We start from the raw sequence: 19,718 nt of genomic DNA on the forward strand, positions 1-19,718 counted from the left end.
CAGAAATGATACAATTTATTGGAAGTAAAATGTGGCCACTTAACATTTATTCCACATTACATAGTACTTCCAAATGTTTACTTTTATTCTCTGAATAAGGAATGAACCACTCAGAGTTTCTAAATATTTTTTTCCTAATGAATGCTAATAACATACATTATAACATTCTACAGAGGCAAATGCATTTTTTATTTGTCAGAAACATTATACTGTCAAATTGGGTATGCATAATTGCATTCACTTGATTTTTTGCCACATGTTTGATTTATGGAGTTATTTCTGAAACCTTGGGAACTAATCTAATGCCAGTGTTGGGACTTCACTTCCTCAGGAAAAGTTTCTGAAAAAGGAGTCATATTAAGAAGTTATGGAAAACACATAAATACCACTCTACATATCACCATGCATTTTCTTTAACTTAAATTACATCCCGTAAGTCTTCTGGGAATTCTGCAGTGATAGATCATGCTTTTTTGGTGTTCATTTCAGTTTTTGGCAAACAAGTGAGTGTTTTGTGTTATGTGTATGCAAACTTCCATACAGATAAACATAGCATAAAAGGAAGGTCAAGATAATGCTTTGGTCTTTTAGGAGCCAAGGAAATATCATGAGAGAAGACTAGTCACAGAAACTGACTAAACCAAATTAGTTTCCAATGTCATTTGTGCTTTTTCAGACCAGTCACTGAACCATGTGCAGCACAGCTCTCTGTTAAGAGTGCACCTTTGCCCTTTGAAATGTGTCCTAGGGCCAAGTCCAAGGGCCAGAGAGGAGCCAAGAGCAACGGTGTTTGCTCAAGACAAATCTCAGCAAGGAGGCAAGAATCCTGGTAACTCAGCAAACTCAAGCTCTCATTTCTCCAGGGACAACTTAATGTCCTGGGTTCTTTTTGTCCCAGAGAATACTATTTCCAAATAGCATTTTCTTCCTACAAGTACAGCTCTGTAAAGTATCTGGCAAATGAACAACATAACTGATGGTAGGGGTTTCGTAATGTTTTTGCAAAATGATGAAGATCTCATATGGTGGAATTTTTGGATAGCAAAATCTGAAGACTGAATTGAGGTATGACATATGTTTCGGTCTTTGAGATGTGTCACTGGCCTCAATAACAGTCATACTTTCCCCTACCTGCATTGTGCTTTGCCAAATATTTGTCTTTGTACTGCTTCTTTTTCTTGCCAAACCAAGTACAGCTGGCTTGCTGCTCCTGTTTGGTCTTCTCCATGGCGATGCAAGCTACTCGCCTAGCACACAAAGAAAGAAAGAAAGAGAAAAGAAACTAATGTATAGTTTTATGTTGGTAAAAGGGGAAAATAACCATTTTGAAGAGTTTACATCAACCTGCATGAACATACCCCTCACAAATTTTTCAAGTCATTCAGATAAAGGTTGTTCCTTGGGTTTCACAATAATTTCCTAGAAATGGTTTAAAAACACAGGCTTATAATAAAATGACATTGTGTTCTTTGGGCATATACTAAATGATAACACAGATGAGGAGCCTAAACATATGACCGTGACATATAGTGGAAAGGTCTGGTTTGATTATCATTTAATTAGCTTTTATTGATTTAAGTTAGGTGCTTTTCTGGGAAGTTTACTTGTATTAACTCATTTAGTCTTTTGAAACACATAAAATTGCATCACCACTTTACAGGTGAGGGGATCAAAGGACTGAGAAGTTAAGTAATTTGCCCCAACTCACACAGCTAATAAGTGGGAGAAGGAGGACAGTCTGGCATCAGAGCCCATGCTCTTAGCCAGTACTTTACTGGTAAGTTCTTTAACCTCTTAGAGCCTTTTGGATGGATTAGAACAAAAAGTGCTAACAATGTCCCTAGCACGGTGGCAGGCATAGTAGATGCTTAATAAATGGCACTATTACTACATGGAAATTCTAATCTAAGATATAAAAAATGCTAACATTAAATCCACAGTTAGAATTACAATTAGGAAATTATAATTTTGTTCTACATCATAATATTCACCACCTGTAACATATGCACAAATGTTATTTATAAGTTGCTCTCTAAGCAAGTAATTGTTTGATATTTCCATATCACACAAGTAACAGGCAAGTAATGAAATAACTGTGTTTTGAGTATGCGTTTACTGATTATTAATGAGATTGAACACCTTCTCATGTTTATTGGCATTCCTCTTTCATAAAGTGCCTGTTCAAGTCTTTTAACCATTCTCCTATCCAGTTGTCTGTCTTTTTGATTTATAACAATTCTTTACACCTTTTTGTTAGTTATACATGTTGCAGATGTTTTCTACTTTGTGGCTTCCCTGCTTTATCCTTTTTATAGTATCTTTTTGATTAATATAACATTTGTTTTGATCTAGTCACTTTGGCAATCTTTTCTTTTATGGGAAGTATTTTTCATATCTTGTGTAAGAAATCTTCCTTTGTATCTGAAGATATACTCCAACATTACCTTCTCAAGAGTTTCCAGTTTTTTCTCTCACACTTTAGTTTTTAATACACTAGAACTTGATGATTTTTACACTGATTTCTGTGTATGGTGTGAAGTTAGGGATTGTCTGTCTTGTCCACATCCCCCCCACCAGGGATACCCAATTGTCCCAGCATGAATTATGGAAAAGTCTACCCATTCCTCGCTAGTGACTATTTTAATGTGTGGGAGTGTTTTAGGGTTCTCTTCAATTGATCTTTTGAGCATCTCTATACCTATACCTTATTAACTTAATTACTATGTCTCCTTTTCCCCTCTTTGCCCCCCTCCAGCTTTATAAGTTTTGGTGTCAGGTGGAGTATGATCTCCCTCCATAGTCTTCTAGAAGAGCATCTTGGCTCTTCCTGATCTTGGGAATTTCCATGAAAACTTTAAAATTAGCCTATCAATTTAAAAAATGGTTGGGACTGCACTGAATCATTCTGGGAGGAATAGACATCTTTATAATACTGAGTCTTCTAGTACATGAATACAATATGTCTCTCCACTTATTTAGGTCTTCTTTAATGTCTCAATAAATTTTAAACCTTACCCTGTAAATGTTTTGAACATCTGTGTTATATTTGTTTCTGGGTTGTTCATTTAAAAGAAGAGTTTTATAAATGTATTTAAAAATTTTGTAATATCAAAAAATTCGAACATACATTAAAAGTAGAGAATAGTATAATGAACCTCAAGTACCTAAAGTCCAGCTTCAACACTTACTAATTCATGGATTATTTTGTTTAATTTACAACTTACCCACCCTAGATTGTTTTGAAACAAATCTAAGTTTCTATTATTTCCTCCTTAATTATTTTAAATTCCCTTTAAATCTATAGGGTCCCCCTCTTCGTTTTTCCTTCTTGCAATTTATTTGTTGCAGAAACTGGTTGTTTGTCTTATAGTTTCCAATTCTAGATTTTTCTGATTTAATCTCTGTGGTGTCTTCCGTAAATCCCTCTGTGTTTTTCCCTTTCCTGCAAATAGGTAATTAGATCAAGAGGCCTGATCAAATTTAAGTTCCATATTTTTTACAAGAATACTTTATAGTATTATGGGTTTACAGGTGGTGTTATGTATGGTATGTTAAAAATTTTTGTTTTCTGTTTGTTGTTGGTAAATAGGAATATACTTGATTTTTGTATATTGATTTTCTATCAGTCATCTTGTTAAACTCTCATATTGTCTGTTTATCTATTGATTCCTTGGACTCTCTACACAAAGATCATATCACCTGCAATTTTTTTTCGTTTCCAATAATGTTTGCTGTAGGTTTACTGTGAATGCTCTCAATCAGGTTGAGGAAGTTCACTTTAATTCAGTTTGTGAGAGCTTTAATCATGAGTGGGTGTTGAATCTTATCAAATGCTTTCCCTGCACCTATTGATAAAATCAGGCAGATTTTCTTTTTAGTTCATTAATATGGAGGATTGGGTAATTAATATGACTGGTTTTCAACCAGCCATGCATTTCCAGTTCAAACTCCATTGGGTCAAATGGTATTGTCCTTTTTATATATTTCTGGATTCAATTTGTGAATTAGGAAGTGCTGGCATCATGAGATGAGTTGGAAAATGTTCTCTTTTGTTTTCTTGAGGAGAATGTCCTTCATGTTTCTTACTTTCTCTTATTCACTGAGGGTTTTTTTTGAAATTTATTTCTTTATTTTAGGTTAGGAGAAAGACATTTATTGGGAAATACTGTGAAATCTTAGCAACACATCAAAGTCAACCCCCATATATTGCCAAAGTGGAATACAGAGGAGGCTGATGAAGACTTTGCTTTGAGGATTCTTCCAGTTATAAGCCAATGTGTGCTGGTAGTCATAGCTATAGCTTCTGTGAGGCATAGAATCTCTGGGAACATAAACAGGACTGAGGAATTTTTGACTAGTTAAAACAAAATTCTGACCTTGTGAAGTTTATATTATAGTATACAGAATATCTTATAATACATACGTTTAAGCTTAAAAATGAAAACAAAAAGTTCCCACTAACAGTTTGTGGTGTGGCCATACATGGTGTAGTGATAGGGGAATAAAAGGGGTTTCTACCAGCCACTTGGGATCTGAATGTTATTTCTTTAGCTCAGGGAGCTAAAAGAGCAGGGAAACTGTTTAGGATTTAGGTCAACCAGGAGGGAAATTTGAAACAAGTTTAACATGTTATTGTTGAGGCAAGGGAAGAGATGACAGATTCAGGGACTCAAAACATATCAAAGGCATAGAATGATGAGCCTTGCCAAGCAAGATTAAATTTATTGAGGATAAATAAGGTAAGCATTTGAGTCCAAAAATTGATTTCTCATCTATAGGGTGTGAAAAATGTAAGGTGGTAGAACATATTTGAACAAAGCTTTTGGGTCTGGTTGATAGTATTGTTTCAATTTTTTCTTGTTAGTATTGCATGCCCACTGACATCTTAAGACCAGTTCAATTTTCCAGCAAGAGATTTTGCTGTTTCCCCTCAGCCGGAATGCCTTCTTGTACCACCACAGTCCTACTTAGGTCTTAAGGCACATACTACCCAGTGGGCCTCTTCCTCATCATCACAGTTAGAATCCCTTTCTTCTACAGGTTTTGTAGCTTATAGAGTTCAGGTTTTTTTTTTTGCAATGAACTGAATGTCTTTAACGTGTATAATTTCATCAATTTGGACATATCCTATGAAAACATCATTACAATCAAAAGAACAAACACATTTTCATCACTCCAGGAATTTCCTTATGGCCCTCTGTAATCTCCCTCCCTCCTACAGAGCCCCAGGCAATCTCTCACTATAGATTAGTTCTGCAATTTTTGTATAAATGGAATCATATAGTTTGTTCTCTTTTTTGCCTGAAAATTCAGCGTAGTGATTTTGAGTTTCATCCATATTGTTTTACATACCAAAAATTTCATTCTTTTTAATAGCTCAACAGCATCCCATTGTATGAGTATGTCATCATTTGTTTATCCATTTAGCCATTGATGAAAACTTAAAAAAATTTAAGCCTTTCTAACAGGTATGTGGCCACTGAGTTTTGCTGCTGCATTTTTTTTCTTGGAAGTTCCTTTAAGTTCTTTTTAAAATCTGCTATGTCATTAAAAATTTTCCTGTTCTCTGAAGATAGTTTTCAAACTTATTACTGATCGTTAAAAACCTCCTAAAAACCACAGTTGTTTAAAAACTTTTGTCTCCTCCTGGCTGGTGTAGCTCAGTGGATTGAGCGCGGACCTGCAAACCAGACAATCGCGGTTCGATTCCCAGTCAGGGCACATACCCAGGTTGCAGGCTGGTTCCCTGCAGGCCAATTCCCAGCAGGGGATGCATGAAAGGCAACCATACATTGATGTTTCTCTCCCTCTCTCCTTCCCTTCCCCTCTAAAGATAAATAAATAAAATTAAAAAAAAAACTTTTGTCTCCTAATTCTAATATATGAAGTGAGCTTGGGTTTATTTCTACTGTCATTTCAGTTGGATCTCTGTCAGGTTTCACTTGTTTCCTTATGTGCCTGGTTATTTTGACTTGCTGGTCACTGCCCTTGAAAAAGTTTATATAGGGGATTCGGAGGAGCTCTAAGATGAGGCCTAAGATAAAAGTGTTTTTGTGAGACTATCTTTTTGTTCCTAACAGCCAGTTAAAACTTTTGGGCACCACTCTGCCTGGTTTCAGGATTGTAACTGCCCCCTATGGCTAAGGCAGAGTGAGTGACCTTCAGACCATAAGCCACTAAGGAGACAAAGCTTATCTCCCTGGCAGGAGCGCACCGCTTCTGCTCCTTTTTCCATAACTGGCCCCCAATGCTTGATCAGTTAGCCAATGATGGGTAAGATTCCCCAAGGGGGGAACCACCTAAGACAGGCATGATCACGTGGAGGCCCCAGGGAAGGACTTGTGGGGTTATGGAGAAAGGGGGTGATGGACCCTTGCCCCTGGCTGTGATGAAGCCTGAGTCCTCAGTCTGTCTTCAGAAATCTCTGAGAATTCCTTGGCTATCTGATTCCTCTGCCTGACTTAAGCCTGAAAACAATGACAGAGGGTGGTACAGCCCTGTGCTGAGAATGGTGGGCTCCCCGAGTGATTGGGCCTGAGAAAGGATATGTGAAATCCTGTGAAGCCTGCTTTGCTAAGAATGCTCTTAGTTAAATGATAAAGGTCTAGGCAGCAAATGAGTTTGTTTTCCCAAAGTCTTGTAGCCCTTTAGCTAATAGACCCTGACTCAGAAGAAGCCCTAATAGTTCTTTGTATGCTATCTACTGTTTGATCCTTACTGCCTGAAAATGATTAATAAGTTGTACCTGAACTCCTGTGCAAAAAGCCAAATAAAAGCCTGCCTAGGGAAGGGTCAGTACGCTCTCCCCTTGAGAGGGTGGCCAGGCCGTTCTGAGGCACTCCCCCCTCAAGGGGGTAGCTGTGCAATCCCTTTTCCTCCACAGGAGTTGGTAGTCTGTGTGAATTTGTCTTGATTTTCTATCCATAATGCCGTGGGTACTGCAGGCCAGTGCACATATCATGAAACTATTGGGAAATCTCAAATCAAGTGCGTGGCTATAGTTTCCCTGACTGTCCCAAGATACCTGCCCCTGGGTGGACTGGTGGCCACAATTTTTGTTCTTCTTTTACTCCTGTCTTTTGCTTTGCTCATTAACAAAGCAGGCTTCTCTACAGTCCCCTGCTGTTGAAAGGCAAGTAGAGGCATGCTTACCTGCTTGCTCTGAACCCGGGGCATAGCCTTTTGCAGTCCTAACATTGTGGAAAGGGTCTCCTAACAGATTCTCTTACTTGTATGGGCTTTGGGTCTTAACCTTGGTCCTCTGGCAGAGAAGTTTTACAGTAATTGAAATGCTCTCCTGGCTAAACGGTAATTGGTACTTGAACTTTTATTGCTCTGATTAATGGCTTTCATAGAAAAATTGGTCATTGAGTTCCCCAATACCTTTTCAGCTACTCAGTGCTTTTAAGGTAATTTTCAAAAGTGTATCTTCTCCAGCACTTTTCATTTTATTCAGCAGGAGAATTGATTCAAATAACCTAGTTCTCCACTATAGGAAAGAGGAAACAAACTTGCTTTTTCCGCTGCCATTTCTCAGGATTGCTCCAGAGGATTTGGAGTTCCATAGTATTGAAACATGATTTATACAAATGATCTGACTAGGCAGAAGAGGTGTGGAATCTACATAATTATTTTCAGTAAATGCTCATAATACAGCAACATTCAAAAATACATTTTCTAAAACATAGATATCAGTAATACTATAATAACATTATCAGCATCATCAAAATGACTCTTCCTGCAAATGCTTAGACTGTTTCTTGAAGATCAGATTGAAAGACAATCCCAAGTGGAAGGCTGCTATGTCCTCTAGCTGGGCTTACAAATCCTTGTGAAAAATGATGGCAGCTGAAGTTCTTATCAGCTCTTACATTCTAAATTTAAGACTACTTTTGGGAAACAGGGGATAACTGAAAGAGGCAATCAAACCAAAGTAATTAACTGAGAAATCCCTTTAATTAGTGAGAAAAAACACGTTAAAAAGGAGTTATAAATATCTATGAGCTCGACGCCTCTCAATTCTTTTAGGTAGGTTCAAGTATTTTGGGAGAAACTGGTACAATGCCTAATGGTTATTTTTTGTCACATGAAACAAAACTCAGACATAAAGTCATCTCTTTTGCACTAGATTTATGATAGACTGTCAAAAGACCAACAAAGGTAAAACTATCAACACTGTTCAAAAAAATAGTTCCATCCTGGCTGGTGTAGCTTAGTGGATTGAGCTCGGGCCTGTGAAGCAAGGGTCACCAGTTCGATTCCCAGTCACAGCACATGCTTGGGTTGCAGGCCAGGTCCCCAGTAGGGGACACATGAGAGGCAACCACACACTGATGTTTCCCTCCCACCCTTTCTCCTTCCCTTCCCCTCTCTCTAAAAATAAGTAAATAAAATCTTTAAAAAATAGTTTAATGAAGCAAACCGTAACAATAATAGTAGAAACAGATTTACCAAAATACACAGTAATCTGTGACTCCTCTCAGTTAAAACTAGTGTCTAAAAACTGTCTTTCACCTGCTTTCAAAGGTCAAACTTTCTAACAGACATACATTTAAAGACCTGGTAAGGTAAAGAACAAAGCATCTGATTACCTTTTTCTTCCATCAGTGAAATACATTTTATCTTAAAATAACATGAGTGATGCTTAATCAGGGCATTTGAGTTTTTTGCTGGTGGTGGAGTGGAATAGGGTGGGTGGTAAGAGCATGCAGAGGGGCATGGAGAGAAACATTTAAAAAATTCGATTCTAGCCTTGGCCAACATGGCTCAGTTGCTTGGGTGTCATCCCACAAACCGAAAGGTTGCAGGTTTGATTCCCAGTCAGCATACGTGCATAGGTTGTGGGCTTGGTCCCCAGCTGGGGCATGTATGAGAGGAAATCTATTAATGTTTCCCTCTCACAATGATGTTTCTCTCCTATCCCTCCCCCCCTCAAAAATAAATCAGTAAGCATGTCCTTGGGTAAGGATAAAAAAATGCATTTCTAACAGGATTGAAACAGCATATAGTAGTGGTGGAATCTGCCATGATGTGACAGGGACCTGAGGCTAGTTATTCAAGCTTTCTCTAGACCCTCCTCTGTCCTGCTATGTAAAACAAAGATCTTACTGTATAAGTAGGAACTCACTAGATGCTGAGGATTTAGAATTCCTTGATGACTAACTTGAATTTTGTTTGGCTAGTAAAGCAAGGAATAGATTAAACAGGTTTTATACACCATAAAACAATAATATAAAGTTAGAAAATGGATGGGTGGGGTTTCATTTTTATTATAAAACAAAACAACAAAAACATACCATTCCTGAAGTTCAGGAGAAGGAATGAGACCAGCAGTTCCATTTTTGGAGTTTTCCAGTTTACCCTGCCACCAATTGTGATCATCCTTACTAATAATCTGGATAATGTCACCAACTCTGAATCGAATGCCAGCTTCTTTGCAGGGGATGAGATCGTCCTTGGCTGGATCATATTCAAATTGTGCTCTTACATAGATCTATAAAACAGGAGTTTGTAAGAAAGGATGCCATGGTGATGTGAAAGAAAACAGTGCTAACCTAATAACTACACACCAGCACTTACAATACAAACAGGACATTAGATGGTGAAAACAAAAATGATGCATGGAAATACAACAAACAAAACCACTGGAAACAATGTATTACTTTTGATGTGTACAGGTTTAAATCTTTGTTGTTTTTATTTGTAGGGAACATTTAAGATACTTGTTTTTGGATTTTACTGTAACAGAATAGGCCTATAATTATAGAGATGTATGCTTACCATTGTAAAATCTGCATATGTTTAGTTGATGTTATGGATAAGATGTCATGAATAAGTGGCAGCCTCTAAGCCATAAACACAAGCATTCAGGGTAGAGTTTAACCCTAAAGCACTAAATGGTACAAAATTAGCAAGAACACTGTGTTGGTATCGTGCTGTAACATGCCTACACAACTGGTTGAGTGTCTACACACTGCTGATAAACTTAAATGTGATTCAAACAATTTTTAAAAACATTTAAAAATAGTTTTATTTTTTAAAAAAGAATTAGGCTTTATATTGATATTTTGCTCTTTGTAGAGAAGAAAAATAAATGTGAATCCCAGCTTTGCCAATGTAATGCTTGAAATCAGCACAGAGTTCAAGGCTTTAAGTTTTATGATATATAAATATAATTAGTAAATATTATAAAATAAAACAGATTAGCATATAGGGGGTTATCATATGGTAGCATTTTATGAATTACTATATTTCTAAACGTTTTAAAATAAGGTGGTAGGTATAAAATGCTGTATTACTTATGCAGTCAATACCAAATGGTGGGCAAATCCTATCAGGGCTAATTTATACAAATTTTAACTCTAAATTGGATTATTTTTAATACCACATTTCATGAAAAAGCCCACAAAAATTCTATCTCTGAAAATTAAATTTGAATATTAATGTTTAAGTCACTGTAAAACCAACCTGAAGGCTTTGGGACTGCTGTGTAATTATTCTATTTAAGTTTCTCTTCAGGAATCCAGCCTATAAAATTAACAAGTCTCTGCATTTGAACCTAAAATCCATACTTTGAAGGAGCTGGCACATTGACAGTTACTTGCCAGTGTTAGGCAGCACTTAACTTTTCATGTTTGAGTTAACAGAGGCATACAAGGATGTAAAGCCAGAATATTTACGTTCTTATTTTTCACTGTAAATGCAAATTAAGAAGCCTTCAAATCTCAAAAAATTATTGCTGAAAAACATTCACCAGCATGTACATTTTAGTTATTAGAATTCTAAGAATTTTGTATGCTTTCAAATTTTTTCCACCCCAGAGGCAGGCCCTTAAGACCCCCAAAAGGCTGAATTCTTAAACATTGACATAATTATCAGGTTGAAATTACAATAACCATCACAGCTACAAAGATGTAGGGAAAAATCTTTATAGAGAATTAGTCATGTTTAATGTGTTAAAATGAAATGGTACAAGCTTTCAATGCTCAAATGTTATGGTCCAAAATGCAGACATTATGGGATGGAAAGGGTTAATAAAGGATTGGCTATTAGCAGCTCAGTTTAGAGAAGTTTCTATAGAGGATATCTATTCACCTGTCGTCCTTTTGGTTGGGTAGTTGATGGCAAGTCCTGTAGAATAAAGCCAACCCAGGAGAAAAATTTTCATTTACTTGTCAAGAGTACAAGGTAATTTGTGTGTTCTGTTACAATATGGTTAAAAAATGAGCTAGATTTAAGTTGTAAAGAGATAATATACATCATTCTATTTCTCAGAAATGTTGAGTTATAAAAAAAATCAAACCCAGGCCATTTAGCAGCAAGCTGAAGAAAGCAGGTAAGTTTAAGCAGAGAGAAAATGTGTTCTTGAGAAACAACTCAGCATCTTCAACACAAAAGCCACTGTGAGTGAAACAGCCCTATTAAAAAAAAACCAAACCAAAAAGAGCTGTTGCCCTTTTCAACTTAGTCACTACAACCTTTTAGATTTTGAAAAATTTGATGGCTATATGGATTTTTGCCATCTTAGAAGTATTAAATGTTAACTCTTATAAATGAATTCCTTTATGGCCTATTTTGAAGTTGAAAATAAAAGTCATAGGAAATTTTCTTCCATAATTTCACTTACTGATATCATTCCATTTGAGATGATCACTAAATTATTTAAAATTGTACCTGATAGAAAACGTTGATCTATTTTCAAAGGGCAAATTAATAGTTAGAAAAAAGTGATACTGCTGCATTATTAGAACTCTCAATAATTTTAACAGCAATACCAGCAACTTAGAGAAGATTGTTACCCCCAACTATTACATACTTGCACCTGTAAGTGCTTCCATTTGTTTAAATAAACTAAAAACAATTCTTTTTATATTTCAAAATAGATAGTTCTGAAAAAATACAATTCCAAATTTAAGTAAAAATATAAAGTACTTTGTGTTAAAGATGTGATAATAGCGTGGCTTAAGTGCAGTTTGAAGCCAATTCCTTTTGCTTTTCATATCCAGGCAAGGCTTATAATTCACAAAAATATGTGCACGTACCACAAAAACAGAGGGCACACCAATTCGTAAACTTAGATAGCGGAAACTAATACATGTTGCTGATATCACCCAGAAAAGACAACTACCAAAGCCCAAGACCCAAATCCTGCTCTGTAAACTCTGTACATTTATGTATCTTTCTCAAAATAAAAAAGATATTTAGAAACTTCCAAAATTTTCATTTACATCCTTTGCATAAGTTTGAGCAAAGTCATAAATACTTGTGGGGTGACATAGAAATATTTTGAGAATGACCAAAGCAGTCTTGAACTACATGTCTTTACATGTAACTAATGGACGGGATTTTATTGAGAAGAAAATGCTGAAAACAGATTTTCCAGGAGTAAACTGCATTGTAGCTGTAGTAGCCTTGTATATTGGCAGAAGACAATATTTCCACTGAACACATGTAACTAGAACACTCATGGCAGGTGGCACCAACAAAATTGTCACACTTTGTCGTGTGAAGCTCGAGTTCTTACCGAAACAGAATTGTTAGTGCTGCTATGACCATTAGCTGGGGACTGTCTGGAAGTGGAGGGGGAATCTCTCTGAAATAAGACACAAGGTTCATTAACACAGAACACTAGCACAGAAACAGAGATATTCACATCAACAGTTACAACCACAATCCGACAACCATTTCCTTTGAGGTGTTAGCTGCACAGGTGCCATACTGACTTATTTGCATGTTTTTAGAGAAAGTAAGAAAAAAAAGGTTGCCATTTAAAGATTCACATATTGTAAGTGATGACCGTGTCATTCATTACCAATTTCTTTCCTATCTCCAACATCCTCTAACCTTTGCTTTCTTTAAATGAGACCCAGAAGAGGGACTTGATATTAAAATCTTATCTAATGCTGTAAAGTGACAAGTATTACTATAAAATCATTGTGTTGAAGACCCCAATCGCCTAATTTTTATAAAACAATAGGTTTAAAAAGTATTTAGTAATTTTCAGGTACCTCAATGTAAAAAATTACTGAATGACTTCATTTGAAGTGAAACTAACCTAAAAAAAGAAAAGACTTCTCATACTGTAATCACCTTGGGATCAGTCTAAGACAAATATTACAAATAAGGGTAAAAAACAGATATACACTGGAGAAGAAACATTTATTCTTCAGATCATTTTAGCAGATTGATTAAAACAACAATCTTGAGCCTCTCAGAGCTTTACTCTTCTGGCAAAGATCCCAGGAGCCAAAGCCTTAGTACTTCAACTGCACTCTCCGTAATATTTGACACAATCAAAATCCTTTCCAGGCTCCATTCCCTTACTGTCCAAATCAATTATAATGATAAGACCAAGGAGAAGAAGAAAGTAGGTGTTTTAAAATTTTTGATTTAATAGAGTTCTTTGAAACCTTTGAAATATTTATGCCTGCTTGAAAGACATGTTCCCTTCCCCCCACACCTGAAGATTTAAAGAAAACTTGTGGAACTCATTAGCCTTTTAAATAATGGGATCCCTCAGATGAGCCTTCTCAAATGTTAGTGAGCAGACTGATCTCTGGGTACCACTGCAAGAGACTCCAGTCAGTAGGACCAGGGGGATGCTGATGCAGGTGGCCAGAGAGCATTCCTTTGAGAAGTACTGCCCCAACTGGGAAAAGTACAATCACAGACTTAAATTCTGCCAGAGCACAGGAGGTCAAACAGGTTGGACTGGGGCTGGGAGGGGAGTATCATTTTTCATACTGTTCAGAGGTAAAGAAGGCAAGGGGGGAGCTTTTCTTATTCAACAACATAGAATGTACATGTTTAGTACTGTTTCCACCCTCAAACTAGGTCAACTACTTAAAACTCAAGAGAAACATAATTAATAACTAACAGTATTTTCTGGTTACTTAGTACCCCCACCCTGGCAAAAGACAAAAATCAATCATGTTTACTAAATTTCTTCAATGATGAGAAATGGTATGAGGACCATCTGGGATTTTAGAGTATTAACATGCTTTACATAAAATATATGTGTGATAGTCTCTCTTTCCCAGAAAGGTTTGTGTTCTAGGCAACAAATTTCAAAACTACAAATTCTGGAGAAGAAACAGTTCCCTATTTCCTTTTACAACCAAATATTATTTGAAGTTCCATAAAAAGCCACCAAGAGGAGCTCAAGACCTGATATAAACAGAAACCCCAATTGTCATGGCTCTAAAAATGTACTTAACAAAACTATAAATTCTTATACATCTCTTTAATAAGTTTAGAAAAACACAGAAAGCCTGATTTTTCTTGTGAGATTCATAACATTGCTAGAGAATGAAAGAAGCATTACAATTTCTCCTCCAACTTCTAAGTACAAATTCCATTTCTAGATGAGTTCCAATAAGTTACCTGTCAGTCTTAAAAATTAAGTATAGGAAATGTGTATTTCATAATGATGTACACATATGTGGAAGATGTACATGAAAGAACAGGCTCCAAAAAATAATACTCCAGCTAACTGCAGTGACTGAAGGATGATACCATTTATGCCAGTTTGTATTTCCAAATATAAAAAGAATAGTTCCTTGAATCTCATTTAATAACCAACATAAAGCTGAATAATATAGATTGAAAAAGTGACAGTTTATATAAGATAAGCCTATATTGTAAGAAAGAAACTGATGTTGTATTGCTCTACAGAACTCATTTATAAATCATGTAATGTTCCAAGTTTAAACAACTTCACAAAATATTGCAAAAGCCTATATTCCTCTCATAATGTCAGCTATCAATTCCTCACAGACTTAACATCTATCTAGAGACATGTCACAATTATTTAAATGACTCTATCTTGACAGAAATAGATTGCTTCTCAGATTCTTAGAAAGAAGAACTATGTGATTTCTCAATAAGGGAAGTGAATGTACTTCCTGGAAATGTTATTGCAATTATAACCTTAATTTTTTCCCCTCAGAGACTGTACTTGTTCTTTATTAAGGCTTATGTCATTAACTGTAGCTTCTCTATATTTTGCTTCAATGCCAGCCTGCAGAAAGTTAAAGTGCTAAGGAGGTCCCCACAGAAGTAGGGCTGAGTAGGTGGATAGGACCTACTCTGTTCCGTTATCTTTGTTGTAAAATTGGTGTGCAGTGATCAACAGCACAGGCAGAAACAATTTCCCAGAAAGCCAAAACATTCAGCCATGAGCAGACAGTTAGTTAAGAACCCAGAGGACACAGAATGTTTTGTTAAAGCTATTACCTCACAGGATGATGACTGAGTGCGGTAACTTGGCACGATCTTGAAGGTGATGCTCCCCCGCATTTCTCGCTGGAGATAGAAAAGACAGCTTTCTTAACCAACAAATGTTGCACAAAAACCATGTAAAAAGCCATCAAAAGGTGTGAGGGCAATTAATGTAAACCCAGGTGAGAGCACCTGAGTCTAACAGGAAACCAAGTTATCATGCAGAGACTGCTCACTGTAACAGTTAAATTGTTCCTGGGAGAAGCCCTGCAAAGTCAAGGCTGACTGCCTTGTTCATATAGCAGTGATATAACAGACCTCTGACATGTACCTTTTTATAGACATGAATACAAAAAACTCTAAGTGACACATCTTTCAAAAGTGAATAGAAATTGACCTAGACAATAGAAGTAAGTAATTACATAAAAATATATTTGGTAGGCTACATTATGATGGTATACTACATAAAATTTACTTTTTGTTTCATGATTTGATCCTGTTTTTAACAATAGTAAGTCTTATGTGATCATTTCACACTTAATAGATATTCATAACAGGAGGATGCTATGTTGTGGTGGGAGGATCTGGGACCAGAAGTCCAAAGTATTTCCCTTTGCTTGCCAGAGCCTGTCATTCTGCCCACTGTCCCCCTCCACCCCTAAAATCCAAAGCCTAATATGAACACAGATTTTGGATATGTATGGTCTAATGGCCCAGTCTACTATAACTTTCCTCCCCTCTCTATTGTATAGAAACCCAATACAGCTGGCTATGACTCAGCTAGACAGGAAAGAGGTTTCTGACATTGCTGATGTCAGCAGAGTTGAGGTCAGTGAGAAACTAGTTGAAAGGTATGCATGGCTAGAAAGGTTTTCTTTTCTTTTTTTAAAAAAAGTAGTTGGCTCTGGCTGGTGTAGCTCAGTGGATTGAGCGCGGGCCTGTGAACCAGACAATCGCGGTTTGATTCCCAGTCAGGGCACATGCCTGGGTTGCAGACCAGTTCCCTGTAGGCCAGTTCCCAGCAGGGGACGCATGAAAGGCAACCATACATTGATGTTTCTTTCCCTCTCTCCTTCCCTTCCCCTCTAAAGATAAATAAATATTTTTTTAAAAAGTAGTATATTTTCTACTTAAAGGTTTAAAAAATTTTAAAAATTTTATTTACTTATTTTTAGAGAGAGGGGAAGGGGGAAAGAGAGGGAGAGAAACATCAATGTATGGTTGCCTCTTGCATACCCCCTACTTGGGACCTAGCCTGCAACCCAGGCATGTGTGTGCCCTGACTGGGAATTGAGCTGGTGACCCTTTGGTTCATTCAATCCACTGAGACTTAGCACCTAGGGCAAGGGGGGGGTTTTCTTTAAACATCTGCTTGATTAAAAAAATGGCAGATAAAGCATGAAAGGAGAGTGTTAAAGTCCACACTGCTAAAGATGGTCAAAATGTTTCCAAACTCTGTTGCATGTAAATATTTTCCTTGTCAGTGTTGATGAATGTTGTTTAAGTGCAAGTCCACATACATGGTAGTATCAGAGATAGTCTGATTGCAAAACAATACCCCTTATTAGTGCTTTAAAAAGAAAGCTAACAAACTGAAAGTCAACCTTAGACAAAGAAAAAGAAACTTCCATCTACTCACAAGCATTTTTTGCAGCTGTTCTACTGTTTGGTTAGCCACACTGATGCCATTGATCTCTCGAATTTCATCACCGACATGAAGTGTACCTAAATTACACAAAATTATAAACATGAAATGATAGATACTTTTATAGTAATAAACTCCAAAGCCAGAAATGTAAGTAATTAAAAAAAACTAAGCTAGGACTTCCGCCAAGATGGAGGTTTAGGTGGATGTGCTGTGCCTTCTCACACAACCAAGTTTAGGGACAACTAAATATTAGCATCAGAAAACACAACCAGAACACGGAAAACTGAACTTTTTGGAAGTCCGCTAACAACAAATTCTTCAGCCCGACCGGTAAGGGGCGAAACCGGCGTCGGGTGAGGAGTTACAAAGGAGGGCTTGGTCGGACCCGGCGCGGAATCCAGACAGCGAATCCAGTCGCACGGGTTCCAAACCCAGGATTGGACCTAGTGAGCGACCGAGCAACCCACCGGGTGAACGACTGCAGAGGAGACAGTGGGGAGGCGGTGCAGCATGTTGACTGTGGATGCCTAATTGCGCACGAGTGAGGGAGTGAGCGGTTGGACCAGCGGCGGCCGCGGCGACGACAGACGGTGGCCGCTGCGACAATAGAGGGCACCGCCATTTCCCCGCTCTGACCACGCCCCCACATACAGCGTCACAACCCAGCGACCTGGGACTCCAAGGCACCGCTTCTCCCACTTAAAGGGCCAGAACAGACCAAAAATGTTGCAGGGAGAACTCAAAGCCCCACAGATAAATCTAAGTGACGAAGAAATAGCAAAACTCTCAGATGCACAGTTTAAAACACTGGTCATCAGCTTCCTCACAGATCTGGTGGATTATAGCCACAAATTAGAGAAACATATGAAGGATAAATTAAGGGAAATGAATGGAATTCCACAGGAAACCCATAGAGATGAAAAGGAAACTGGGACTCAAATCAATGGAGTGGACCAGAAGAAACCAAATAATGGACAAACAGAAAAGAGTCAAGGAGCAAGAATTCAAAGAAATGAGGAGAGTCTTAGGAACCTCCAGGACATCTTTAAACGCTCCAATATCCGAATTATAGGGGTACCAGAAGGGGGGAAAGACTCAACCACCAGTGGAAAAACTATTTGAACAAATAATAAAAGAAAATTTCCCCAATCTGGCAAAGGAAATAGACTTCCAAGAAATCCAAGAAGCCCAGAGAGTACCAAAAAAGTTGGACTCAAGAAGAAACACACCAAGGCATATCATAATTACATTAGCCAAAATTAAAATGAAGGAGAGAATTCTGGAAGCAGCAAGAGCTAAGGGGACAATCACCTACAAAGGAGTCCCCATCAGGCTGTCAGCAGATTTCTCAAAAGAGACCTTACAGGCAAGAAGGGGCTGGAAAGAAATATTCCAAGTCATGAAATCTAAAGACCTACAACCAAGATTGCTCTACCCAGCAAAACTTTCATTTAGAACGGAAGGACAGATAAGGTGCTTCTCAGATAAGACCAAATTCAAGGAGTTCATCATCACCAAGCCCTTATTATATGAAATGTTAAAGGGACTTATCTAAGAAAAAGAAGTTAAAGAAACATGAACAGTGAAAGGACAACAAACTCACAGTTATTAACAACCACAACTAAAACGAAAGCAAACTAAAAGGACAGCTAGATCAGGAGTGGAAACATAGAAATGAAGATCTCAAGGAGGGTTAGCAACAGGGGAGTGGGAGGAGGAGATGGGGGGAGAAGGTACAGAAAACAAGTAGCATAGACAGTAGATAGAAAATAGATGGGTGGGGGCAAGAATAGTATGGGAAATATAGAACCTAAAGGACTTGAGACACATGGACATAAACTAAAGGGGGGTAATGGTGGGGTTGGGGGGGCAGGGTGGAGGGGAATGAAGGGGGGAATAGAACAACTGTAACAGCATAATCAATTCAAAAAAATAAATAAATTAAAAAAAAACTAAGCTAAATATTGAAGGCCAATATTTCAGAAACAGGTAGTTTGGCTCATGTAGTAAACTCTAAAACAGATATATCTACTATGGAAGACACAGTTTTGAAAGATGGTTGTGGAAATCTGCTAATCTTTCTAAGAGAGGCAGTGTGTATAGTGGTTTAAAAGTACAGCTTCTATCAGAGGTGTCGAACTCATTTTCACCCAGGGCCACATCAGCCTTGTGGTTGCCTTCAGAGGGCTGAAATAATTTCAGGACTGTATAAATGTAACTACTCCTTAGCTGTTAAGGAGTTGAAGTTATATTTGGCCTTTTGAAGGCAACCATGAGGCTGATGTGGTCCCAGGTGAAAATGAGTTTGACACCCCTGCTCTAGATCCAGTCTGTCTGGGTACAAATCCCAGCTTCATCACTTAGTGGCTTTAAGATCTTGGGTAAGTTACTGAAACTCTCCATGTCTCAGTTTTCACATTTATAAAGTGAAGATGAAAACAGTATCTATCTTATAGGACTGTTGTGAGAATTAAATGAGTTTAATACACTTAGAATGGTTCATAGCACGTAGTAAGTACCATTCAAGTGTTTCCTGCTATTATCTACCAAAAATGATACAAAGGCTCTTGATTTTCAAAGAACTGTGATATAATACCTATGTAACACTAAACTTAGACATACGGCAACCTTTTAAAATAATTTGGGGGGCATTTTAGCATCATGTAATACTTTAAGTAGAAAAAGTGAAAAAGAACCAATGCATAAAAATAATGTTACATAGAATTTTGCCTCCTTATTTATAAACTGTACACATTTACATACTGGCTTATGAAAAGCTCAGTGTCTTTTGTAGGCATATCCTAAAATGCATATAAATAAAATCAGATGCCTGGGATTTGCTTCAAAATAA

General features: G+C 37.3%; 1 protein-coding gene across 9 annotated transcripts in view; it reads right to left on the bottom strand.

Annotated features, from left to right (window-relative positions):
• CASK (calcium/calmodulin dependent serine protein kinase) overlaps nt 1-19,718 on the bottom strand; it is a 490,261-nt gene that overhangs the window by 24,824 nt on the left and 445,719 nt on the right. For 3 of the 9 annotated variants that reach the window (XM_037165398.2, XM_037165406.2, XM_037165446.2), the window contains 6 exons: nt 16,859-16,944; nt 15,235-15,303; nt 12,524-12,592; nt 11,095-11,130; nt 9,297-9,493; nt 1,132-1,247 (listed from right to left, as the gene is read on the bottom strand). In XM_037165398.2, the coding sequence (XP_037021293.1) occupies nt 1,132-1,247; nt 9,297-9,493; nt 11,095-11,130; nt 12,524-12,592; nt 15,235-15,303; nt 16,859-16,944 (573 nt within the window). The remainder of the gene's footprint in view (nt 1-1,131; nt 1,248-9,296; nt 9,494-11,094; nt 11,131-12,523; nt 12,593-15,234; nt 15,304-16,858; nt 16,945-19,718) is intronic. The other 6 variants (XM_037165423.2, XM_037165426.2, XM_037165413.2 and 3 more) reach the window with 3 other exon arrangements.

Source organism: Artibeus jamaicensis, unplaced genomic scaffold, assembly GCF_021234435.1.
Source record: "Artibeus jamaicensis isolate MK-2021 breed Jamaican fruit bat unplaced genomic scaffold, CSHL_Jam_final contig_60, whole genome shotgun sequence".
Classification (NCBI taxonomy): Eukaryota; Metazoa; Chordata; class Mammalia; order Chiroptera; family Phyllostomidae; genus Artibeus; species Artibeus jamaicensis.